The following is a 26,730-nucleotide window of genomic DNA, read 5'->3' as shown; positions in this document are numbered from 1 at the left end:
TTTTTTTTTTTTTGGTGGAAACAAATCTTGGTACAGCTATGTTGGTCCCTTCACTAGCAGGGAACACGTGTTTTAGAAAGATAAATATCTTTCAGGTATTTTATCTTGCTTTGGCTACTTGTTTTAATGTTTAAGTAGTTCAGGTGTTTTTAGTTAGATGTTTAAATAATATTTTAGCTTAAAATTCAACTTTCTATTTTTAGGGAAGCTCAATTTATTATTTTTTCTTTTTTAAAGAAAAACCTCAAAACTTACTGTTGAAGAAACGAGTCACAAAGAGCTCAGAAGCATCACTGAGCAATGCTCCTGATAGCTGTGTTGTTGAGCAGGCTGTGCCCCAAGATGCTGGCCTCATTAGGATGGATTAATGCTAAGCCCTCCTGAGTTTACACCCATCATTAGCTCCATGTTCTCCTTTCTCAGGAAATCTGATGCCCGTCAACTCTGAGCATGTTCTGTGCACTTCCGATATTCCAGTATTGTTGAATACTACTTCAAGTTGCCCAGCTGAACAAATATTTCCAATTTCAAATAATCTTCAGCATTTCTTTCCCATAAAAGACATGACCTAATCATGTTAGCTTCTTGCTAAGCTAAACATGGGCAAGTCTTTCATCAGACACAGTTTTGTTTCTGTATGCTAGGAATTTTATCCTGACTTACTGTTTGTTTAATAAGAGGACCTTTGCTCATATGCTTCCCTCTGCTACAAAAGACAGGGCTTTGTAGTATGTAATAGAACTTTAGTTACTTTCTACTGAGTGGGTTCCGGTTGGTGTTTCTTACTGAGTTTAAGGGTGTATTTTAGGGTTTTAACTTCACTGCTGATTTCATTATTTTAACCCATACTAATTATTTTAACCCTTAATTTCTCTTGGCTTTATTTTTCTCTTATGGACAATCAAAAAATCTTGTGTTGATTTTCTTTTGTAAGTTGCTTTATCCTTTTGGGAAGTAGTTATTTTTTAGTTGTGCAGGTTTTTCCGTAGCTAAAAGACCTTGGTGTGTGATCAATGGTTTCCTACCTTTAGAAAATGAGACTCTCAACTATAATTAGTTTTTAAAATCAAACAACCCATGTATACATCCAAAAGATTATGGTATACACATGGGTAAGATTCATTGTTTGTTTACTTTACGAAAAACTCATGAAAGCATGTACAGATTTGTGTATCCCTTGCAATAACTATGGACTCTGAAGGATCCAGTCTGTTGATTAAAGATCAGTGATGGGAAATCCATGGCACTTGGGTCCCTGTGTCTCCTTCCTTCCACAGCAGGAGGGACTCTCTCAGAGCTCTTCCCACTGAGCTTGGATTAAGCCTCAGAATCCTTCATAAGCAGCGCTCCAGGTAATCTTAGCCAATGGTTTGCAGCTGGATTGTACAAGAGCATTATTTGTCTTCGTAAGCTAGAACCAGGGTCCTCAAACCCCCAGCCACAGACTGTTACCAGTCTGTGGCCTGTTAGGAACTGGGCTGCACAGCAGGAGTTGAGTGAGTGAAGCTTCATCTGTATTTGCAGCCGCTCCCCAGCGCTGGCATCACCGCCTCAGCTCCACCTCAGATCATCAGGCATTAGATTGTCATAGGAGCACCAATCCCTGGTGCCACAAAGGTTGGGAACTGCTGGACTATAGTATTCTATATGCTATCACAGTGTAGGACCTTACCTCTCTTTGACAGTTGCTGACATTTGTTCATTGAAGGAAAGATTATGGACATGAGACTTTCATTGATTGCAGTTGAACTAGCTTTTAGGTATTAAGAATATTAGAGCATTATTGATTTACATGTTTAAAGGTATGTATGGTGTCTGACTTAGAGTCTGTTGCCTGGCGCTAACATGAAGGACTGGACTGGTCAGGGCGATGAGTGGTGAGGTGATGGGCACAGACTTTCTGTGGGGCAAGGGGCTCTTCTGGAAGGCCACTCCTGTGGGCAAAAGACAAAAAATAAATAAAAATAGATTGGATGATAGCAAGCTCTCTATGATCATGGAAGTAGAGGAGGGTTAACTCTAAGCAAGGTGACAAGACTTGCTGAGTGCCCACTGAGGAACTGAGGTATTGGGTTATTCTCATTATGAACTCCTAAGAAATTGACCATTGAATGTTCATTTTAATTTTTTAAATTAGAAATGTTTTGTGTTCAACAAGAACTACCTATAATGCTATCATCCAGAAGTAACCATCATTACTAGTTGAGTATGTTTATTGATCTATATAGGGTGAACTAGTTAATGGTCCTTGGATTTTTCCTCCAAAATGGTTTTCCAGTTGTGGTAGCACCACTTACTGAATCAGCGTTTTCTTAGCTGAGCCTTCGTGCTCTGGGATTCTGACAAGTTCACTAAAAGTGTTGCCGTTCTCATTTGAGGCTTAGGCATTGGGAATTCTTCACAGGTCAGTGAGGAGGAGACCTCTGGTTCTGCTTTCTTTCTGGCCACATCTGTGGGCAGTATTGGCCATTCATTTACAACCAAGCAGCAAATGTGAATGTAGAGAAGAACGATCTTATTTTTTTACCTCCCCAGATCATTTCTGAACTCAGAATACCTTGTCTTTGTATTTTCGAAGGGCTAGCCAAGCTGGTTAGGATGTGTAGCAGATGACACCAGTGTTGTGCATTTTAATCTAAATATACTCCTGTATTTTATGTCATGAATGTCCTAGAGTGGCTGTCAGTGAGATTTACTGGGTTATTCAAGTTTTAGCTTGTTTTCAGATGCTTAGCAATGTACTTGTTTCTTGAACTAAAGGCACTGGAGAGGAGGGGCCAGAAGTGATGGTTAATGAACATTCACATTCAAGACCAGGAGCATTGCTTCTTGTCTCAATTCTTACTCATCTTGATTTTATTATTCTACCTTCTATATGTTACAACCACAGTGGGTACTGGACTTGTCTACAGACAGCTGTCAGTGTCTGTTATTCTTTATTTTCACCCACAGGAAAGGTGTGTGGGTTTTTTTTTTTTTTTTTTTTTTTTTGGTAATCTTTTAGATGAAACATTTCTCCAGTATTCTGCCTTGCTTTGGTGATATTTGAGTCTATAGTACTTTGGCCGTTGTAACACAATTACCAGTCATGTGTTTTGTTTGGGGCTCAGTTCTGAAGAAGTTAACAGTGGATCAGAATGGGCTTCCAGTAATGATAGATCAGAATGTCTGAGTGCCTTTAGAAGTCCTTCATAGCTGTTCTTGCCCCCTCCCACCTAAATAAAGTAAAAGTGTTATGGAGAGACTCGCCCTCCATATGTGGGTGACATCTCTCTTCTGTCAATAGCCACAAAATTGAGATTAAGAAAAAGCAAAGATAAACCCGAGGTGACAGAAACAGCTGAGGTTTTTAGGCTTCTTTCCAAAAATGAGAGTCTCGTGCTCTGTGTAATGGTGGCTTTGGCATCCATGCGCTGCATCCACAGCCCATGAGGCGGGAGGGAAAGGGGTAAAGATGGTTGTGTGCTTATAGCTTCTGTAGTTAGCTCTAGCTGGCATTTGAGGGATTTCATTAATTTGCAAGAATGGGATGTCCTGGAGGGGGTTGCCTGCTGCCCGAATCTTTCAATGAGCTGTCCCTGATAGGGATATAGTGGGTTAGTCCAATGCGATGGTATTCTTCACTCGCCTCTGGCTCAGTTACTTCATCATATTCTTCATGTCCTGGTCAGTCAAGGCACAGATCAACTCTCATTCTGTTGATATTTTGGTTTGAACTGCCTTTTTTTCACCTTGAAACTGAAGTTAAAAGGAATGACTTAAATGCCTCTCCCCCCCTTATAAGTATTATAGATTCATTGGATAAAATTTGAAAAGTACAAAAAGTTTGGTAGAGTACTCTTCTTATTCCTATGTAGAGATACGCATGAGTTGAATTAGATCAGAGTGTGAATTTTAGGCCATTTTCTGTTCTAAATATATTTTTTAGAAATTTTGTTCTTCTTTATACTTCTCCTATTAATAGATGAGACTAATTTTTCATCCATATCCTCTCCAGCATAGCACATGTTAAAATAATTTAAAATCTCAGCTAATTTTATCTGCGAAAACTAGCATTATCATTTCAATTGATGTATTTTGACCGACAGTGAAACTTTTAAAATGCATATTGCCCTTTGTTTTCGAATGTCAGTTCTGTTCATGGCCCCTTTCCTCTAACTATATGTCTGAAAATACTCTTCTTATTGGGCAAAGAGTAGTTATAATGTTTTGAGATTAAAGATTCATCATCCAGTTTCATTCTTTTTTTTATCTTTATAGTCTTATAATTAAAAAAAAAAGCACTGATCCTATTGTAGACAATTTAATGTACTGTTTTTGTTTTTCCCTCTTAAACCTTATAGGCTTTTCTCAAATCAAACATTGGTAGTAATTCTCATTTTAAAGTGATTTAAAGCAACTTTAGCCATATTAGTAGATCTTTTATTTTTTAATAGCTTTTTTGAGGTATGAATGACATAATAATTTATACATCTTTAGAGTATACAATTAATAAGTTTTGACACAAATGTATACTTGTGAAACCTACACCACAATAAACAAAATGGGCATAACTGTTTCTGTCTGGAAGTTTCCTCATGCTCTTTATAGTCTCTCCTGCCCTTCTCCTTAAGCAATGGTTTGCTGTCTTTCACTGCAAATTAGTTTGCATTTTGTAGAGTTTTATTTAAGGAGTCACATAATGTGTACTCTTTTGATCTGGCTTGGTCAGCCGAATTACTTTAAGATCTACCCATGTTGTATGAATCAATAGCTTATTACTTCTTTTTATAGCTGAGTAGTATTCCACTGTGCGGATATACCACAATTTGTCTGTTCACCTGTGGATGTACATTTGGGTTGTTTCCAGTTTTTGATTACCACAAAAAGAGGTGGTATGAACATTTAAGTGCAGGTCTCTATGGATGTATGCTTTTGTAGGGACCCACTTGGACTTGCAGATTGGTATAAAGATTATTTTAAACTAAAGACATTTGAGATTCAATAGAGGCAGAAAGAAGCCTCTTCAGAGTTCTCCTTATCTGACTACTGAAGGCAGAGACTTCTGGAAGTGAGGTACCATAAATACCCTCTCTGGGGAGTTGTACTTACTTGAAGAAAGATGGAGAAATCCACTCACTCCTTTATAAACAAATATCACAAACTTTTATCTCTCAATTGTTCTTCCTCTTAAACCTTATATACTTTTTATGATAGTTTCTTGGCTCTTCTTGTTGTTTTTATGTTTGTTTGTTTGTTTGTTTGGTGACCTTGACAGTTTCGAGGAGTATTTAACAGGTGTTTTGTAGAATGTCCCCTAGTTGGAACTTGTCTGGAGTTTTTCTTGTGGTTAGACTGGATTAATTATGAAGATTTCCTTTCTCCTTCTCCCCCTTTAAGTTAAATATATATATCCCCATCATTAGCTATTTAGAGAGCCACTTCTTTTGTATGCTCCTGTATACATAGATGAATAAATTTTGCATTTTCTCCTGTTAAACTGTTGTCAGTTAAATTCACAGGCACCCAATCACTGAGCTTAAGTTGGTAGAGGAGAAAGTTTTTCTTCCCAACACTTTGATTTTTCTTGGGGGAATTCTAGAGATGGAATAACTGGGTCGTAGGTAGGTATGTTTCCCATTTTAAAAACTGTTTTAAAACTGCCAGACTGTCTTTTAGAGTACTGTAGTTGTACTGTGTTCCCACCAGCAGGTTATAAGAGGTGCAGTGCTAAAGTATACAGTTCACCGGTTTTCAGTGTATTCCCTGAGTTGTGGCACATCACCATCGTGTGCTTTTAGAACATTTCTATCACTCCAAAAAAATCAACCCTGTACCCACTGACATTCATTTCCCATCTTACCCTCTCATCATCACCTGGCAACCAGTGAGCTCCTTTCCATGTATGAATTTATCTCTTCTGGACATTTCATATAAATGGAGTCATACAATATGTGGCCTTTTGCGACTGGCTTCTTTCACTTAGTATAGTGTCTTCAAGGTTCTTCTATGTTGCCAGTGTGTATTAGTGCTTGCTTCCCTTCCCTTCCCTCCCCTTTTCTCCCTTCTCCCTTCCCTTCCCTTCCCTTCCTCCCTTCCCTTCCCCCCTTCCCTTCCCTTCCCTTCTCCCCTTTCCTTTCCTTCCTTTCCTTTCCTTCCTTTCTCTTTTTTCTTTTTTCTTTTTACTCCTACAGCACAAGATCTTCCTAGGTGGTCTCCCATCCAAGTACTAACCAGGTCCAACCCTGCTTTGCTTCTGAGATCAGACGAGATTGGGCTTGTTCAGGGTGGCGTGGCCGTAGACTTGTTCCTTTTTATTATTTTTTTTTAATTTTATTTTAGAATAGTTGTAGATTTATAGAAATTGCAGAGATAGTACAGAGTCCCCACATACCCCGTAGCCAGTCTCCCCTGTTATTAATATCTTACATTAATTAGTATGGTACATTTATCACAGTTAGAGCCAACATTAAACTAAAGTCCACACTTTATTCAGATTTCCTTAGTTCTTACCTAATATCCTCTATCTGTTCCTGGATCTCATCCAGGATACCACATTGCATATAGCTCTCATGCCTTTTTAGGCTCTTTTTGGCTGTGATAGTTTCTTAGGCTCTCCTTGTTTTTTTGATGACCTTGACAGTTTCAAGAAGTATTTATCAGTGTTTTGTAGAATGTCCCCTAGTTGGAACTTGTCTGAAGTTTTTCTCATGGTTAGACTGGATTAATGGGTTCTGGGAAGGAAGACCACAGAGATAAAATGCCATTACTATTATATCATATCGAAAGAGTGCATACTGTCAGCATGACTTATTACCGTTGATCTTAACCTTGATCACCTGGGTGAAGTGGTGTGTTAGGTTGCTCTGCTGTAAAGTTATCCCCCTCCTACCCCCTTACACACTGTACTCACTGGAGGGAAGTCACTGTGCGCAGCCCACACTTAGGGAGTGGGGAGTTAAGTATCTGCATAAATTATTTGGAATCCTCGTCCATAGACATTTGTCTATTTTATATTTATTTATTCAATCATTTGGACTCGAGGATATTTATTTTGTACCTTGGATTACGATCCAATGTTATTTTTGTTCATACTGTTCCAGCTTTGACTGTTGGGAGTTTTTACTTGGCTCCTGTGTTTCTGCTGTGTATATGCATTTTATTTTTCTTCCTCTTTTTGAGTACTTTCTGGCTCTAGAAGATATTCCACAGTCATCTTGTATAATTTTTGCTCCACTCCTAGACTCGGCCATTTCTTTAAGGAGCTTTGGCTCCTTTTATTGGAGAATGGTATTAGAAATCAAGGTCTGAAAAAAAAAAAAACCCCAGAGATTAAGGACTTTGTCTCAGAGAAGCCTCATAAACTCAGAATACCTATAGTTAAATCTATAGAAAGAGGTGCATCTTGAAAACACTTGTGAGGATAGCTCTTGGAATGTGGATTTGACTTTAAATTTGAAGTTAAATAAACATAAAACAAAAACAAAAAAAGGAAAAATGAAGGTCTGGGCACTAGGTATGACCATTGCTGCTGGGGTGACATTGTGTCTGGGTTCTCTCAGCTGACAGAGCAAGGAAGTACATGTGTATATACTAACCTGTATATAAATAGTTCTATGTGTAACTACCTGTATATTAAGCTAAATATTGCTGATACTTGATTCCTTTTTATTGCTATATGACATTCCATTGTGTCGCTATACCACATTTTGGATATTCATAAGTAAGTTGATGGACATTTGGATGGTTTCTACTTTTTGAATATTGTGAATAATGCTGCTATGAACATTCATATACAGGTTTTTGTGTAGGCTAATGTTCTCAGTTCCCTTGATATAGACTTAGTAGAGCAATTCCTGATGGAGTTGCCAAACCCTGTGCTAATCCTGTGTTTAATGTTTTGAGAATGCCAAACTGTTTTCCGAAGTGACCACTAGCAATCTTACTAGCAATGAATAAGGATTCTAATTTCTTCATGTCCTTGTCAACACTTGTTATTTTCTGTTTTATTTTAGTCCTCCTAGAGGGTATGACATGAAAGCTCCTTGTGGTTTTGATTTGCATTTCCCTAATTACTAACTGTGCTGAACTTTTTTTTTATATGTGTATTTTGTGAAGTATCTTACTTAAGTCTTTTGAACATTAAAAAATTCATTTTCTTAAGATTGAGTTTTGAGATTTCTGATACATTCTGGTATGTGCTTTTTTCAGATATATGCAAATATTTACTTCCAGTCTGTGGCATATCTTTTCGCTTTCTTAAAAGTGTCTTTTAAAGAATATTAGAGGTAATTATCATTTTCTTATTGATTTATGTTAACTAAATGCTCATTCTTTAGCCATATTAGAAGATCTTTAACTTCAAAAATGTTTCAAAAATTTTAAGGCTTTCTAAATTTTTTTTTTTTTTATGCGAGGTCACCCTTGGTTGACCTCACAGATTGCAAGGACCTTGTCAGTTTACAATCCCTTATTTTTTATTTTATTTATGCCTACAGCACCTGGTCTTCCTAGGTGGTCTCCCATCCAAGTACTAACCAGGCCCGACCCTGCTTAGCTTCCAAGATCAGACAGGATGAGGCTTGTTCAGGGTGGTATGGCTGTAGACTAAATAAAGCTTCCTAAAATGGACAGTTTCAAGTGTACAGAAATGTAAAGAGAATGGTATAATGAATCACCTTAGGAACCTGTCACTTAACTTCAGCAATTATCAGTTTATAGCCAATCTTATTTCCTTATATTTACCCCCATTCGTCACGCTTCAAATCATTTTGAGTAAAACTTAGTAAATAATTTTATTGATAATTATTTCAGTCGATATTTCTAAAAATAAAGGCTATAAAAAAACATAACCAATATCATTACATAAAAATTCTTACAAAATGCGAAGTCTGTTCAGATATTTTGGTTGCCTCACATATTTTTAAAATAATTTGTTTTATATCAGGATCAAAATAAGATCCATACTTTGTAGTTGGTTGATTTCTCTTCAGCCTTTTAATCTTTGGGTTCTCACTCTTATTTTTGTTTCCTTGCCATTTGTTAAAGAAACTGTTTTTTTGTCCTGTCATATCTGGATTAGCTGATTTCATCCTTGTAGTATAGTTTCCTTTCTCAGTCCTCTATATTCATGTTAATTGGTAGGTAGGTCTTAGAGCAGTGATCTTAACCTTGGCCACATGTTAGATTTACCTGGGAGTTTCACAGAAATTCTATGTCGAGGCTATATTCCAGAATAATTAAGTCAGACCTCCAGAGTTAGGGCCCAGGCATCAGCATTTTAAGTTCCTCAGATGATTTTGCTGTGCCGCCAATAGTGAGAACCACAAAAATCTCGGTCTTATTCACATCTCTTTCCTCTCTCCACACTTCTTTATCTTTAAGGAAGAATAAAAATTCATAAGTGGTGGTACAGACTGCTATTAGAAAGCACCTATCTGGTTTTCTCTATTTGTAATTTAGCAGCCATAAATTTTGAGAAATTCATTATTTCATAAAGGAAGGCAAAAGGGTGATTTTTCAATTCTATTATTCAATCATGTATTAATTGAACTACTTTTTTAAAGAGAAACTTCCTAGGTATCCTATTTAGTTACCATGAGGTTCAGTTCCTATAGGAAAGGCAAGATAAATGTTTGATTCTATTATTAGTTTTTTTATCAGTCCTCAGTTCTCCAGTGGTAACTGATACTTTACGTACTTGAGTTTATACTATTATAATATCTATAAATATAGACTAATTTATCTTTTGTTGGGTATATAGATTTTCAGTTTCTCATTCTTATAAATACAACCCCGTTTTTATATTTTTATGACTTTATTGAGATGTAATCCACATATCATACAATTCATCTATGTAAAGTGTACAATTCAGTGGTTTTTTGATATATTCACACATATGTGCAACTGTCACCACAGTTAATTTTGGAATATTTTTATCACCTCGAAAAGAAATCCTGTGCCCTTTAGCTGTCACTCCATGTCCTCTGGGTCTCCCTTACTCCCCCTAAGCACCTGCTAATCTTTCTCTCTAGATTTGTCTATTCTGAGAGTTTCATAAAAACACAATCGTTGCAGTCTGTGTCTGGCTTCTTTCACTTAGCAAAATATTTTCAAGGCTCCTCCATGTTGTAGCTTGTATCAGTACTTGATTCCTTTTTATTGCCAAATAATCCATTGCACGGATATACCATTTTTGTTTATCTATTCATCCATAGATGAACATTTGAGTGGTTTCCACTTTTTTTGCTATTGTGAATAATACTGGTATAAACAATCATGTACAATGTTTCTTGGTGTGAACTTATATTTTCATTTCTTTTGGGTATATAGCTAGTGGAATTGCTGAGTCTATGGTAACTCTGTTTAAGGTTTTGAGGCACCGCTTTTACCCATTGTTTTTCAGAGTGGCTGTACCATTCTATATTCTCGCCAGCGGTATATGAGAATTCCAATTCCTCTACATCCTGTGTCACCACTTGTTATTATCTGACTTTTTGATTATAGCCATCCTAGGTCGTAAAGTGATATCTCATTGTGGTTTTGTTTTTGCATTACCTTGATCACTAATGATAGATGTCAAGCATCTTTCCATGTGTTTATTGGCCATTTGTGTATCTTATATGGAGACTGTCTAGTCAGATCCTGCCCATTTGTAAATTGAGTTATTTGCCTTTATTACTGAGTCGTAAGAGTTCTATATGTATACTAGATTTCAAGTCCATTATCAGGTAATGACTTGCATGTTAGCCTGCATGTAAAAATGTACATCCATCATCTCACCTGTCTAATTTTTGCTCTACTCTTCGACTAATGTATGCTTATAATTAGTAACAAAGACTTGCATATCAAAATGCTTGATGTTTACACACATGACTTTACTTAAGGAAAATTAGTGAGTCCGTTATGGAGTTCTAGAATTTGATCTTTATACTTGTCTGAAGTATACAAATGAGTAGGACCATTTTTATTTCACTGTAGAGGATATGACAATTGTATAAAAAGTGGTGGGAGGATAATTATTGGCGTGGCAGATGATGACTTGGTTGTGATATAAGTTAATTTGTATTTAGCTGAACTTTTGGTCATGATTGAAATTCTAACAGTGCTGAAGTTTTTTTAATTTTAGAAAAATTGCTACAAAATTAAAATTTTGTTTGTAGAATATAAACTGAGAGAACTTTTTTCTTATGACATAGTTGAAATCCTGGGAAACTTAATCTTGGAAAAAATAAACCTGGTGAGATCAAATTTCATTTTTCTCACAAAGTCTGCACTGTTCTCTGAAGTACAGAGAAGTAGCTTTTCTTTGAAATTGTTCTTGTTGTATTCAAAGATAATGACCTGTTTAGTGTTTATTACAGAGTGAAATTTTAATGAATGGTGCAAATGTTACACTTTTGCCCAAAGATTATTGTTAAAATTCTCGAGAAATACTGATATTATTTTATGATTTTTGACTTTTGAAGTAGATTTCAAAATTCAGCCATCACTTAAATGAGTATGAATTTAAAAAAATTTTTTTCTACTTATGTGTAAGCACATACAAGTAGAGCGTATACAGTGAATCCTCCTGTACCAGCTTCAGTATTTGACTTTCTGCCCTTCATGTTGCTATGAAGAGGTCTTGAAGAATCATTTTCCATTCAAGATGGTGAGAAACGCACAGTGTATCATGATGAGTGTATCATACTGGCTTTAGCATTACTGCATTGGGGATGGGGCGAATCCTGACCCCCCATGTTCTCGCTGTTTGACTGGGCAAGTGACTTTTCCTCTTAGAAGCTCAGTTTTTGCATTGTGAAAACAAGTTTAATATCTACTTTTGAAAGTGGTTTGGATGATTAAGTGAGCAAATGTATGTGAAGTTGAAAGAGTTTGTTTGGTGGTTAATTAAACGTGCGTGTGTACATATATGTGCCAGTGGGGTTCTTCATGGCCATATTGAATTTCCAAAGTCTATAACCGTGTGCTAAGGCCTGTTCTAGGTACAGCAGTGTGACAGAGTCTAACTCTGACAGATAGATGAATGGACAAGCCTCTGGGTTAAGAACAAGGCGCTTGCTATGCAAGGTAGGGAAGTGGACTAGTTTCACAGGGCTGTCATAACGAATTCCTATGAACTGGGGGGATTAAAACAATAGAAATTCTCACAATTTTGGAGGCTACTAGGCTGAAATCAAGGTGCTGGCAAGCCTCTCTCCTAGCTTCTAGTGATTGCCAGTACTCTTTGGTATTCTTTGGATTGTTTTGTAGATGCATCACTCCAGTCTTTGCCTTGATGGTCATGCTGTGTTTTCCCTGTGTCTCTGTCCAAATTTCCTTCCTCTTAAAAGGATGCCAGTCATTGGATTAGAGGCATATTCACAGGTAGTGGTGGAGATGAATTTTTAAAGGACTCAGTACAGGGGGTTAACTAAGACGGGAGGTGATCAGGGATTGCTTTCTAGAGGGTAAGAAGATCTAAAATGTGTTCTACTTTAAACGTGGTTACAAAGGAATTAGCTAGGAGTGGATGAGAGATGGGGTTGGAGAGCAATATGTGATATTATTCTTCAACCATATTAAGTTGCATGGATTTTTTTCCCCCTAAGAACCATGGGGAACATCAAGGGTTTTAAATTCAAAATTCACATACCGTCGTGGATCTTTGTTGTATTCATGGCTGAACATTAATTTCAAATTAGCCCGTCTGTGTTTCTTCTTTTGAGGAAATTACCAGGTTATGAATCTTACAACTCATCTTAGAAACTGGCGCTCAAATTTCCAGCCTCCCTGCTAGGATGTAGAGAGCTGACCGTGGCTTGGCCTCTCAAATATATCCATCGAAGAGTTTGATTCAGTTGTCAGCAATAATGGAGACATAGGCTTGCCACATGGATAGCAAGTATGTAGATATATGTTTTGAAGTGATCAAGCAGAAGCCACAAGAGCATACAGTTTTCAAACCATGTATGTGATGAGTTATAGACAGGATTCTGGAAATCTCTGCAGTTGAACATGCAAACTGCATGAGGAGGAGTAGTTTGAAGATTAGGAAATTGAAATTATTATTATTATTTTTTGCAACATCTTTAAAACCCCAGGCGAACTTGATTGGGGAGTAAATAGAACTTGCTGTTTTATAGACTTGATTTCCTAAAAAGTATTCATTTAACAAAATTGTCTTCCTCTAACTATAACTTTTCCTTGACTATTGATAGACCTTTGTTACTTATTAAAAACCTTTAAAATTACTTGAGCATGCCCACTTCTGGTCCCAGTTCTTCATAGTAAGTGCTATCCAAGCTGGTACTCAAATATTTTCTGAAACAGGATGAAGCAGTATCATGTTACGATCTGAGGGGTAGGATCTGGGTGAAAAGCTTGCTCAATAGAATTTTGGACTAAAAGCAGGACTCAAGGGCTTAATTAGCAGTTTTTAAGTATACCAAATCCATGGCGGGGCTCCAAGTAATGCCTTGATCTTGAATACACAACCACCAGACACTGAGAGCAGTGGTTGGGGGTGGGAAGCCCTGGGTTTTGCCTCGAGACCCTCCTGCCTCGCCCAACTGCTAAATTCCAGAATGGGGGAAATTCCAGGGACTTTTATCACTAGCTTGGCAATACTGTGATGATTTGTCCACTCCACTGTTCAAAGGCAACTAAACTTCTTATGAAATACATATCATAGGAAACAAACAGCAACAGTGGGAGGGATTCTGTTTGACTTTTGTGGCTAGTCCATTGTCTTCTGGCGCCTTGACCTTGTCTTCACAGTGTTCAGGTCCGCTACAATGGGTGGGCGTGGTAAGCATCTTTCCTTCCTCTGTCTAGTCCCCAAATAACTCATGCATTTAGCTCTCTTCTTTGTCCAACTGTTTCTCCAGTGAGAGCCTTCAGAATAGGGGAGGAGCACTTTATTTTCTTGGCATTACTTTTTTTTTTTTTTGAAAACAATTTAAAGACAAGTATAATTCAGTTTGATGTTCTTATTTTTTTTTCTTGCTTGTAAAATGTTCATTGTAAAAACATTTGGAAAGCAACTAGGAAAGAAGGAAAATCTTTCTCCCAGTGGCAGTATTGTTATATGACTCGTAGTTCAGTGTAGTCTGATGGGCATTTTTCATCATGGTTGTCATGTTGTATTAATTTATATTCTGTTATGTCTTCAACATTTTTTTCTCTTTTAAAAAATCGAGTTATTCACATACAATAAAATTAACCCCTTGAAAGCATACAGTTCGGTGTTTTTTTAGTATGCTCCGAAGGATGGAACCATGACCACTGTCTAATTCTGGAACATTTTTTTCATTCAAAAAGTAACCCCATAGCCATTAACGGTCATTGTCCTTCCTCCCTTCCAGCCTCTTCCCAGCCCCTGGCAACCACTAATCTACTTTCTGTTTCTATGGATTTGCCTTTTCTGGATGTTCCATATAAACAAAATTATGAAATATGTGGCTTCTTTCACTTAGCCTAGTAATTTCAAGTTTCATCCACATTGTAGTATGTATGTCATTACTTTTTATGGCTGGATAATATTCCAGTGTATGTGTATGTCACATATTGTTTATCCATTGTTTATATTTCATTATAAGGACCCATAGAGCCCAGTAGCATAACTAATGTACAACTGAAGGAGTAATTCTTATGGGAAATATTTTTTATCGACATTGACTTTGAAACCAACTTATTTCTTTTCTATTTTCCTTTGTTTTTAAAATAAACTTTAAATAAGGACAGTGGGTAAAATGCCAGCATCTTGGACAGTCTGCCATCACTTGGATGTTTTTCACTTCATTTAGATAAATTACTTCTTAATTAGTGCCTTTACCCAGAGTCATGTTTGAATTGTAATTAGGCTTTTGAACTGCTGTCTTCTCTCCTTTCCTCTAGTAATTTGTAGCTGTTTAGAGAGATAATCCTTGCCTTTCTGCAAAAGGAGTAAGTTAGTGAGTTATTGAGACTGGTGTTTGCATCTAGGACTCCTTGGTCTTTGAATTTTTGGTTTAGGGGCTGAAGCCCGGAAAGAAGATCAGGCAGTCACTGCTCTCCAAGCGCTTTGCTTGCCTGAGACCTGTGGCATGTTGGGGGCAGGTCACAAAAGGCTTAGTGGTCAAGGTTTGGGGGATGTTGTAACTGAGGGGACTGAAGAAAAGACAGCAGATTAATAGCTTGAACTGTGGAATGCCAAGTGGCAGTTAAAAAGAATGAGCTAGGTTTGTATTTACCAACATGCATTGGCCACCAAGAAGACAGATTAGGGGGAAAAAGAAGATGAGTAATGCCATATTAAGTTATTTAAAATCTGCCTCAGTTTATTCATCTGCAAAAATGGCCACATTAGGAGTAAAAAAGAAAGTATGTGTAAGATATTTAGAACAGTAATGTATTAGTTTTACAAAAATTAAACAAAATATTCATCTTTTAAAAAAAAAACTTGAGCAAAAGTTCACATATATGTAAGATTTACCATTTTAAAGTGTGCAGTTCAGTGGGTCTTAGTATATTGACAAGGTTGTACAGCCATCACTACTAATTCCAGAACATTGGCATCACCCCCAAAAGAATCCCCCCACCTGTTAGTGCTCAGCATTCCCCCTCCCTTCATCCTGGCAACCACTAATCTCTCTGCTTTCTATTTCTATGGATTTATCTATTCTGTCTGATAAATGGAACCATACAATATTGCACATTTATGTCTGGCTTATTTCCCTTAATGTTTTTGAGGTTCATCCACCCTGCAGTACGTGTCGCTACTCCATTTTTTCTTGTGGCTGAATAATATTCCATTGTATGTGTATACTACATTTTGTTTATCCATTTTGGTTTCTTCTACCTTTTGGTGGTTGTGAATAATGCTGCTATGAACATAGGTGTTCAAATATCTCTTCAAACCTCTACTTTCAGTTCTTCTGGGTAGATACCCAGAGGTGAAATTATTGGATCATATGGAAATTCTATTTTTAATTTTTTAAAGGAACTGCCATATTGTTTTCCACAGAGGTGGCACTATTTTACACTCTTCCCAGTAGTGTGTGAGGGTTCTCATTTTTTCACATCCTTGCCAAGACCGGTTTCCTTTTTTTTTTTTTTTTAAAAAATTATAGCTATTCTAGCGGGTATAAAGCATTAGTTCTTTGTGGTTTTGACATGCATTTCCGTAATAACTAATGATCTTGAGCATCTTTTCATAGTTCTAAAAACATTTTGAGAGACCCACCAAACTGACAATGGTTTCTTTTAGGGTTTGAGGAAGTAACTAATCAAAAGGGACCCTAAGTTTATATTATTTGGAGTGTTTTTTTATAGGTATTTCTGTGAGTAAAATACAGAACAGATTAATGCTGTTTAATACTTGCATCTGGTTTGAGGTATATAGAAATACAACATTTAGCACTTGGAACATGAGAGATGATAAATTCTTTGCCTGTCAAAGAATGATTTTGATCTTCCAGCGAAATAAGGATTGCACTGGTTTCAGTCTATCATTATATTTCATTTTAATTATATGGGGAAATGAGGCAACTTAGTTGACCAAGTGGTTAAGTGGGCTCTGAAATCTGACAGCTGGGGCTTAAATCGTTTCTCTGTCACTTAACTATCCAAATTCAAACAGTGTTAACTTCCCCATGCTATAATTTACCCTTCTATAAAATGGAATGTTACCTCATGGGATCGTGTAGATTAACCGAGCTAAAATAGGTAAAACATTTGGGACAGTGCTGCTACTAGAAAGCAGCCAAAAGTACCGCCCATAATTCACTCCTGAAAGGCCAGTGCAGTAGGAGAGGAGAGAGTGGCATTAGATGATGAGTGGGTCACACAGGGCCTTCGGGGCACTTGTTAGGGATTTTGGACCCTATCCCATATCCAAAGGGAAGCTCTTAGAGTTTACAGTAGAGTGCGAGTTGATTAGCTCAGCTTTTAAGAAGCGTCTAGTCCAGCGCTGTCCAGTAGAAAGATAATGCGGGCCACTTTGTGGCTACTTAGTAGCCATGTAAAATATGTAAAAAAAAAAAGTAAAAATTTCAATATTTTGCTAAACCCAGTATATCTAAAATGTTATAATTTTAACTTGTAATCAGTTTTTTTTTTTTAACTGAATCTTCTAAATCCAGTATATATTTTATACTTAAGCACATCTCAAACGTGGATTAGCAACATTTCAAGTGCCCAATGTCGCCAGGGGCTGTCATGCTTGAACAGTACCTGACTAGCTGTTATGAGAACAAGCAATTGCAAGCAAAAGTGAAGATGGGCAGATGGCTTAGGAGCGTGTTGGGGTAGTCCAGAGAGAGCAACTGGCAGGTCCATAGCAGTATATAGGAAGTAGCAATGTGTAGGTGGACTTTTAATGATGAGCTTCAGGAAAACGAAGGTAAAATTAGCAAGGTTGAATGCAGGGTTTCCGACATCCATACATGGAAGCCAGTGTTACTTGCGATACGCCTGACAAATAATCACATCACTATGGTTAATAATCACTAGTCTAGTGGGAGAAGAAAGATCAGTGAAGAGATTATAAAACGACATTGCTTTTATTTCCAGGATTAGGTAAGCTCAGGTGCTATGGAAACGGGGTGCTTTATCCAGTCTTGAGAGTGTGACTAGAGCACAGGTGTGGGGAAGCATATAAAAGATGATGGCAGAGGTCGGCTGTACCAGAAACACTGATGACCTCCTACACCAGTTGTATTTTGGACAGTTTATCAGCATTTTGAAGTCGCTGAAGAATAGTAACTTCTAGCAGAAGAGTCATGGGGTGGTGGGCTGGAGGCAAGGGTGCCAATTAGACCTTCAGTTCAGTTAGTTCAGAGGTGATAGGACTGGAGCAGTGGTTATAAAGAATAAGTAAGTAATCAGAAGGTTTCTCTGCAGAGCATGAATTACTCCATGCCCATAGGGATCAGCCGAAATACAGCTATTTTTGTGGGGAGTGGAGGTGGGGCTGCTGTGGCAGAGAAATCTAATCTGATCATGTGTGAGGTACAAAAATAGGTTTTCAACCATCTTTATTTCAGTGTTCTGTGTATGAATAAATTAGGCTATAGGTTGAAGGGGGTGTGAAGCAACTTGATGATGATGCTTTCATGAGTGCATATATAATGGCAAAACTGATCAAATTTTGTGCAGTTTATTTTACTTCTGTAATACTTCAAGGGTTTTAGAAAAACTAGGCCATTAGCTAGTATTATTGATCTTAGTTATTTTTAACAGTTTTATTGAGATATAGTTCATATACCATAGAATTCACCCATTTAAAGTATACAATTCAGTCATTTTCAGTGTTCTACTTAAAAACCATCACCCATGCAATCCATCACCAGTCAATTTTAGAACATTTTCATTACCTCAGAAGGAAATGTTAGTTATCATCCTCCACCCTCCCACTTCACCAGCCCTATGCAACCACTGATTGACTTTCTGTCTCTATAGCGTTCCCTATTCTGGACATTTCACATGAACGGAATCCTGTAACATGTAATCTTTTGTGACTGGCTTCTTTCATTTAGCATAATGTTTTCTGGGTTCATCTGTGTTGTAGTGTATATCAATACTTCATTCCTTTTTATGGCCAAATAATATTTCACTGTATGGCTATACCACATTTTGTTTACCCGTTCATTAGGGGATGGGCAGTTAGATCGTTTTTGCTTTAGGCTCTTATGAATGATCTGATTCTCTACTGTTATGTTAAGGAAAGTGGTAACCTTTGTATTTATCATGTGATTCTTTCTTTGCTGTTTCTACATCTGGATGAACATTTTTTTTTAAAGTGCTGAAGATTTGAGATTTTTTTTAAGTCTTAAATATATTTAAAAAGGGAATTCCGCCAAGACATTTCCTCTGAGGTTTTAATTTGCTTTGATCCTTTTCCCTTCCTGTTGGAATTTAAACTTATATAAGCCTGAGAAATGTTTTCTTTCTGGCTTGAGTAAAATAATTTCATTTAGGAATGAGAATTTTGGTCTGTTAAGAGATTGTGAAAATGTTGGAAGTATGCACTGACTATATATATATATGTGTATGTACGTGTGTGTGTGTGTGTGTGTGTGTGTGTGTGTGTGTATTTTTGGTTTGTTTTTACCTTTAAAACAAGGCTGTTTAAAAGAAACATTTGTGGTTGAGATAGACCAGAGAGGTAGGAACTGAGAGGAGACAAAAGCCTGGGGGCCGGTCGTTTATGTGACAGATAACAGAAACATTTGTCTCACCCTCCTAGTTACTGCGGGATGAGTCAAAAGGGTAGAACTTATCAACAGTAAGTTGTATTTATTCTTGGAGAGTTCATGGGTTGGAGTGGCATGATACAGTTGAGCAGTCTCACTTGACAAAACATGTTCAGAGAAACACCTTCCAAACAGGTTAAAGGAAAACGGGTTACTTAGCATTGCTCAATCATCTGGAGTTTGGAAACGTTTCTGGGACTTGGGAATCTGATTGGGCTATTGACAGTCCTTCCCTACCATCTCTCAATTATGATTCCCCCCAACCTTGTGCATAAAACTTTGAAGACCTCAAAGACCCATTGAAATTGATCTGTGGTGTCTAGGTAAAACCCCTTACGTTGTGTGGTTAACTTGTTCTCAGCTAGGTACCAAGATCAATGCTGGACCTATTTTTCTTTTAAGAATTATAGTTGTGTCTACGGCCATACCCGATCCCGTCTGATCTCGGAAGCTAAGCAGGGTCAGGCCTGGTTAGTACTTGGATGGGAGACCACCTAGGAATACCGGGTGCTGTAGGCTTAAAAAATAAAGGATTGTAAGCTGACAAGGTTCTTGCAATCTGTGAGGTCAATCAAGGGTTGCCTCACTTAAAAAAAAAAAAAATTATAATTTTTTTTTTTTTGGTTTTAGAGTGAGGTTTACTGAGGTATAATTTACAATTAAATTCACCATTTTTAGTGGATGTAATGTAGTTTCTAATTACTTTTCCAGAGATTTTACACACAGGATATTTGATAATCAGTAGCATTTATTATTACTTAGGAACAACTCTACAAGCAATTTTGTTTTGAACACATTAAACTTTATACAATATATGCAGTGAAAAATTTTATGTACATTTCCTCGATTTTTTTTAAGTGAAAAAATTTACTTGTATAATTTCTGTCTGTGTATATATATGTATGTATATATTTACATATAAATATGTGCGTCTATTTCTGTATATATAACTGTATATATAATTTATATATCACTTTGCCAGCGGGCCTTTTGGAGAACATTACTTTCATTAGCATTACTATTGCAGGTTTCGTCAACATTGTTTATAAATCATGGGTATTTAACTTTCGTAGTGTTTTCTTTGTAGTAGTAAAATTTAAGGTGATATAAGCTAATCTGTGTGGAGAGTAATGTATTTAATTATTGAACAAATTGCTTTTAAGAAGAATTAAGAACGATGTTCATTTACATTAACGTATTAAATTGACAGTTATCCCCTCCTTGCTGTACCCTTCCTCCACCACCACTGTCTCCACCTCCAGCCCCTCGAGATATCCAAGTTGCTATAAAGCTCTAGTGTTAGAGTGACTTTCATTTGAGAGCTAAATTTTAAATGATAACCGTACCTTACCTGCTGCTTTTATTACTGAAGATGAAATGAATTAAAATACCTTGTTGGAATTCTGTTAATTTACATAGGAAACATTTTTTGGTATGGAAAAATTTCGGTCGTAAAGCTATAAGTAGGTTGCTTCTTAAAAAAAAATTAAGGCATCACATGTCGCATATTACCTATTTGAATGGCATAGGATGTTTTCTATTTTGGGACTTTATAAGATATGTCTATGATCAGCATTATATGCGTGGCAAATTCACTTCTAAAGCAGGTGAGCCCTTTTGTAAAGGGATACTATTCCTAAGAAGCTACACTAGAATTTCCTCCCAAGAAGTGTTCACTTCACTTATGAACTATTTAAACATTGTTTTGTGCCTGTATATTTTAGGTGCTAGGAATAGTACAGTGAACAAAAAATTTCCATTTGCATGGATCATACATTCTAGTGGCCGAGACAAATGAAAGTTTATGTAATCAGTTAAGTGCTATGAATTAACAATTAAGCTTTACGATTTAACAGTAGCTATAGTTAGAGACAAAGATTAGTGTGCTGCTATTAATAGGCCTCACTCAAAGGAAATTCATGTCAAATCTTCACTGTGAAAATACATAACTACGTTCACAAATAGGGATTAACCTTACTTAAAATGGAAACAAAAAACTTATTCCCAGACAAACCTTGCTATGGATTTTAATTTGGAATCAGTAGACAAAAATAAAAGCCTGAAAGATACCACGTAAGATAAACATTTCTTTAGAAGGAATTGCTTAAAGTTTAGTAGGAAATTATCATAAAAATTTATTTAGTGTGTTTCTAAATGGTTTACTGTGTTCTGGAGGCCAGAACACATTCTCAAGGGACTGTCCTTCAAATTTTGCAATTAAATTGATGAACAAGTAAGTGGTTCACTATAAATTAATAGAAACTTGTTACAGTTCTCAGAAGCTAAGGATGGTTGAATTTGGTTTATGCCTATGAGACATACACCTGTAGTTTATACTAAAATAAAATTCAGTTACTGTTTAAAAGGCCTCTCATTAGACTAACATGCACAGTATAATAATGCAGCTATAGGAAAGATAGTAAAAACATGGGCTCAAATCGTATATTTTCTAACCCAGTGTTCACTTAGAAAAGTTCACTTCTTTTTTATACTTTTTACTAAGTATTGCTATACCACTTAGGTTACTGTTTAAAGACTCCAGATAGAATATCAACTATGTTCTTCATTTTGCTAGCCTGCCTTGAGAGTACTCTGTTCTGATACACCCATTATAGCAGTAAAAGGAAGTTCTTTAAAAAGGAACAGCTTAAAGATAAAACTTAACTTGGGCCCTTGTCTCGTGACTGTACACAAGAAGGAAGTGTGATGATGTGTTGGTGTATGTATGGGAAATTTATGCTTCTTTGTCCTACAGCCTCAAGGACTAGGTGGCTGTGGCTTCGAACACTTTCCCGAGCTGCCTTACTTCTTGACTAGCCGTAGGAAATGAGCTTACAATCAGGGATCTTGGGATAGGCAGGGGAGAGAAGCCCACTGGGTACTCTCTATGGTGCCCTTCCTGTGCTTCTGTAGTTCCAAAATCCCAGTTAATTTTGGGGGCACTTTTGCATCACAGTTACTTTGTGATTTTCAAATATATTTCTGCCCTTGCTGATAACTTGGGAAACTGAAAATGTGTAATTTTCTCTCCCCCTCCTGATAGGTGCTGGATAGTTTACTAGTCCAGTATGGAGTGGTGGAAAGCTGTGAGCAAGGTACATGTCTTCTCAATTGCTTTCAAATTTGTAAAAGGAAGGAAGTGAAAAGAAAACTAACTTTTTTTTCCTCTTCCTTTTTCTCTTCCTCTAGTGAACACTGACTCGGAAACGGCAGTCGTAAATGTCACCTATTCCAGTAAGGACCAGGCTAGACAGTAAGTAGTTTGAAACTTTTTTTAATCTATATGTAATAACTAGGTTAACTATAGTGCTTATATTTTAGGCTGGTGGCTAGCAGAAATAAAACTTTATTTTGCAAAGTTTCACCCTGCAAATCTTTTAAAATTTGAATGTCTAGTAAGAATTTGTATTGGTTAAAGACATTGGTAAAAAAAAGTTTTTTTACATTTTCAATATATCTTTAATGCCAATAATAGAGTGATAGAGTATGAAGCTGAATTACATTCTATTTGCAAAAAGCAATAGAATGGTTGGCCTGGTATCATCAAATTATATCAAGACTATTTTGTTCTTATTGGTATGATACATATGTTATTGTTATTTTACCCAAAGCTAGTAAATTGATAACAACAGTGTTAAATGTTAAGCCTTCTTGCTCATTGATTTTTCTGATGATTACTATTGGCATTTAGGAGTGTGAGGACATTGAACCAAAGTAATTTGCTTTTAGATTGGTGAAAAAAAATATATTCTAGTGCAATTGGAAGGCAAAAGTTCACAAATCAGAAAATCTCCCTTAGAAAAAGACAATTCTGTCGGCTTGGGAATGATCTAATACACTGACTGAGCACTAGAGAGAGAAAAGGGTCCCACAAATACTGCTTTTGACAGCTTCTCTCAGAACAAACACAGAAGAATGGCATGCAGAGTGCCCAGCAGCACAGTGCTTAGTGTCAGCCGACCGTTGGAAGTCTTAACCACTGCCAGATACGGTACAGGCAGGAACAGACTGTTTATCCTGTGTGGGAAAGGTGAATGCCCATGCTGGCTGACCCTGAGCCCTAACGGGAGAGGTGAAACCAGCTTCAGGACTGCGAATTGAGCAAGGTTACCAAAGACAGTACCCGCTCATGGAGGAACTGTGAAAGAAAAGATAGGGCTGGGAAGGAGATGGAAATTTGCATAATGCGAATGGAACTTTATTTTTTAAATTGGTAATGTTCATATGGTTCAAAATTTAAAGGTCCAAAGATGTATATAGTGCAAATCTTACTCCCAGTATTGTTCCCTGGCTTTCCTGAAGATAACCATATGGAAGACAAATTTAGTTATTTTCCCTCCTTTTTACACAAATGGTACCATAACATTTGAGTGTTTTGTACATATATTTTTATAGTTGCATAGGGTTTGATTATATGGATATGGAATGACTTAGTCCCAAATTGGATGTTTAGGTTGTTTCAAGTCTTTCGCAGTTATAAACACTGTGGTGAATCTCTTTTTTGCATAGATCATTTTGCACGTGCGTGAGCATAGCTGTGGGTTACATTTCTAGATATAGATTTGCTGAGTCAAGATAACATGTGCCTTTTGTTAGATATTGGCAAGTTATCTTTCATAGTTATCTTTCATAGAGCTTGAAGAAGTTTAAATTCCCATCAGTACTGCGTGAGAGAGTCTGAGGGTTTTATCAAACTTTGCCAATCTGGTAAGTGAAAAGTAGAATCCGATTGTGTTAATTTCATTTTTTTTCTCATGAGAAACAGGTATTCACTTTCTCATAAGTATTCATTTTTAATGAGACTTTTAAGATGTATAAAAATATTCTATTTTTCCTTGTTTGTAGCATTTGTTCATTTAAAAAATTTAGTAGTTTATATAAGATTTTTGGACATCTTAGAAATTGTAGTATGAGTTGTAAAACTGATTTTTTTTTTTTTTACAAACGTTATTCCTCAACCATATCATATAAGAGAAATAACAGGAAAATGTCAGGTTTTACACCCCACTTAGATTAGGGGGTGAAAGCGAGGACAGTGAGAACACAGGCTCTATTTATCGTACACGCTTTAGTCTTTACAAAGATCTGTGACGAATATTTGGTGGAGCCAACTCTGGTGGATGGAAAATATGGAATAACATGGTAAACCCTGGAATGTTTGGGGATTGTCAGAAGACTGTTCTAGTTGTCATATTTGAAAACTTCTATGAGGCTATCTAGGTATAGGGGAGAAATGCCTAATTTAGCAGTCGTTTTTATCATGTGAGAGAATGTATGTTGGAGGTGCAACCTACATAGTTTTGAAGAGACATAAAATGAACTTTAGTGGAGATAGGTTGACTTTTAGTGCCCCCTGCATTCCAAAGCATTAAGAGCACAAGCACAGGAAGAGGAGACAGTTACTGTTGAAAATAATACTAACCTGACAGCAAGCTGCATGCGGAGACACTTTAATTCTAAAAGTACTTTGTGGTGGTTGTGAGACATTGGCGGGGCCCTATTGATCCCAAGGAGGGAGGAAAAGACAGTTAGGAACTTCAATAATTTCAGTAATTAGGTAACCTATACATATAGGGCATTTCAGTAAGAGAAATGTTTATCCTATCTCTTATTCTAATAGTCCATCAGTTAACATTTATGTATGAGCAAATATTGAGCAGAAGATGCCAATGAACAGTGGCAAAATCCCGTCCTCAAGGATGCTTCTCTGGGCGGTGATGGAGTATTTGGAGACGGATTGCCTTATTTTAGTTCTGCCCAAGTAGAGTTTTCTTATAAGAATATTGGGTTTTCTCTCCCTCAAGAATTACAAAGGTCAAAGAGAATTAGAAAATAATTCAGAGAAAGTGAATAGATTTAAAGAATGGAAGAATTTGTGATACAATGTTATGAAAATTTTCTACGGAAGTTTTCTAGTAAGTTTTTAAAAGAGAGAAGTGAAGTTCATTCTCATTCTGTGAGGAGAGTTAATTGTGTTTGAGAGGCATTGGATGTGAGGAAAGCATGGTTTCTACCACAACCATGACCTCTAAGCTTTAGTTTTCTCAGCCACAAAATGAGGGCTGACGAGAAACAAATGTATTCAGGCATATAGGCATTTATAGAAAATAGTCTTATCAAATGTCCTGGCACACCTGCACCCAGTAAGTAGTAACTCTTGTTCGACCCACTGTTTCTGGGCTTCTTCCAGAGCAGCTTGAAGTAGCTTGAGCTAGGCAAGGCTGGTCCCTCCAAGACCTGCTGCACTGAATGCTGCAAGTCTGTTCTCTGGGCTCTGCATGACTCTCTGCTGCTTCAGCTAACTTGATGTGACTTCCTCAGGTCCTTTCCGTGGCAGGCCATCCAGAGCTTACATCGTCAAGTAATGAGGGTTGAGCAGATGTTCTCCTTAGCATCTGTAGCTGAGATGTGCGTAGAACATGGAGGCTAAGAGGATCTATTCCATCCATTCCATGGAATGGACTCTCTGCCACCACTTTTCTAGCTGTGACTCTGGTTAAGTTGATCTGTCTTAGTTCACACCTATCTGTAAAATGGGAATAATTACAGTTCGAAGTTCATGAGGCAGTTTTCTCAGCCACAAAATGAGGGTTGACGAGAAACAAATGTATTCAGGCACATAGGCATTTATAGAAAATAGTCTTATCAAATGTCCTGGCACACCAGCACCCAGTAAGTAGTAACTCTTGTTCGACCCACTGTTTCTGGGCTTCTTCCAGAGCAGCTTGAAGTAGCTTGAACTAGGCAAGGCTGGTCCCTCCAAGACCTGCTGCGCTGAATGCTGCAAGCCTGTTCTCTGGGCTCTCTGCATGACCCTCTGCTGCTTCAGCTAACTTGGTGTGACTTCCTCAGGTCCTTTCCTTGGCAGGCCATCCAGAGCTTACATCGTCAAGTAATAAGGGTTGAGCAGATGTTCTCCGTTGACTTTTCTCCTTAGCATCTGTTACTTAGCATCTGCAGCTGGGATGTGCGTAGAACATGGAGGCTAAGAGGATCTATTCCATCCATTCCGTGGAATGGACTCTCTGCCACCACTTTTCTAGCTGTGACTCTGGTTAAGTTGATCTGTCTTAGTTCACACCTATCTGTAAAATGGGAATAATTACAGTTCGAAGTTCATGAGGCTGTTGAGAGAAGCTAACTTAATGCCTCCAAAATACTTACAATACCTAACAGGTAGTAAGAGCTCCAAAGTTAGCAGAAGACTGTTCTAGTTGTCATATTTGAAGACATTTTTTATTGCCGTTGATACTCTGTTCTTGTTCAGTATACCTCATTTCAGATAATAATTGGCCACTGATATTCAGGAATTAGGTACCTCGTTTAAAAGCATTGTGGCTCTCTCTCTGTGTTACTTAAAGCTGTATGAATGCCACTTTTAAGAAGATTGATTCCTTAATAAGGCTGTCTCTAAGAGACTTTAACATGGAAATTCCTGCCACCTTGTGGCTAAGAAAAATCAAAGGCTAAGAGTAAGTTTATTACTAGGAAATACATACATTTGTTTCGACCTTAAGTCTTGAATTATTAATTT

The 26,730-nt window shown here is 37.1% G+C and overlaps 1 protein-coding gene and 3 pseudogenes across 2 annotated transcripts in view; 2 read left to right on the top strand and 2 right to left on the bottom strand.

The window, feature by feature from the left end:
• IGF2BP3 (insulin like growth factor 2 mRNA binding protein 3) overlaps positions 1 to 26,730 on the top strand; it is a 111,945-nt gene that overhangs the window by 44,983 nt on the left and 40,232 nt on the right. For both annotated transcript variants that reach the window (XM_006911992.3, XM_006911993.3), the window contains exons 4-5: positions 22,240 to 22,291; positions 22,386 to 22,449. In XM_006911992.3, the coding sequence (XP_006912054.1) occupies positions 22,240 to 22,291; positions 22,386 to 22,449 (116 nt within the window). The remainder of the gene's footprint in view (positions 1 to 22,239; positions 22,292 to 22,385; positions 22,450 to 26,730) is intronic.
• On the bottom strand, positions 6,165 to 6,283 carry LOC112479904 (annotated as a pseudogene).
• LOC112479959 lies at positions 8,469 to 8,587 on the bottom strand (annotated as a pseudogene).
• LOC112479947 lies at positions 19,599 to 19,715 on the top strand (annotated as a pseudogene).

The sequence above is a fragment of the Pteropus alecto genome, unplaced genomic scaffold (genome assembly GCF_000325575.1).
Source record: "Pteropus alecto unplaced genomic scaffold, ASM32557v1 scaffold21, whole genome shotgun sequence".
Classification (NCBI taxonomy): domain Eukaryota; kingdom Metazoa; phylum Chordata; class Mammalia; order Chiroptera; family Pteropodidae; genus Pteropus; species Pteropus alecto.
This window is presented reverse-complemented; position numbering and strand designations above follow the sequence as displayed.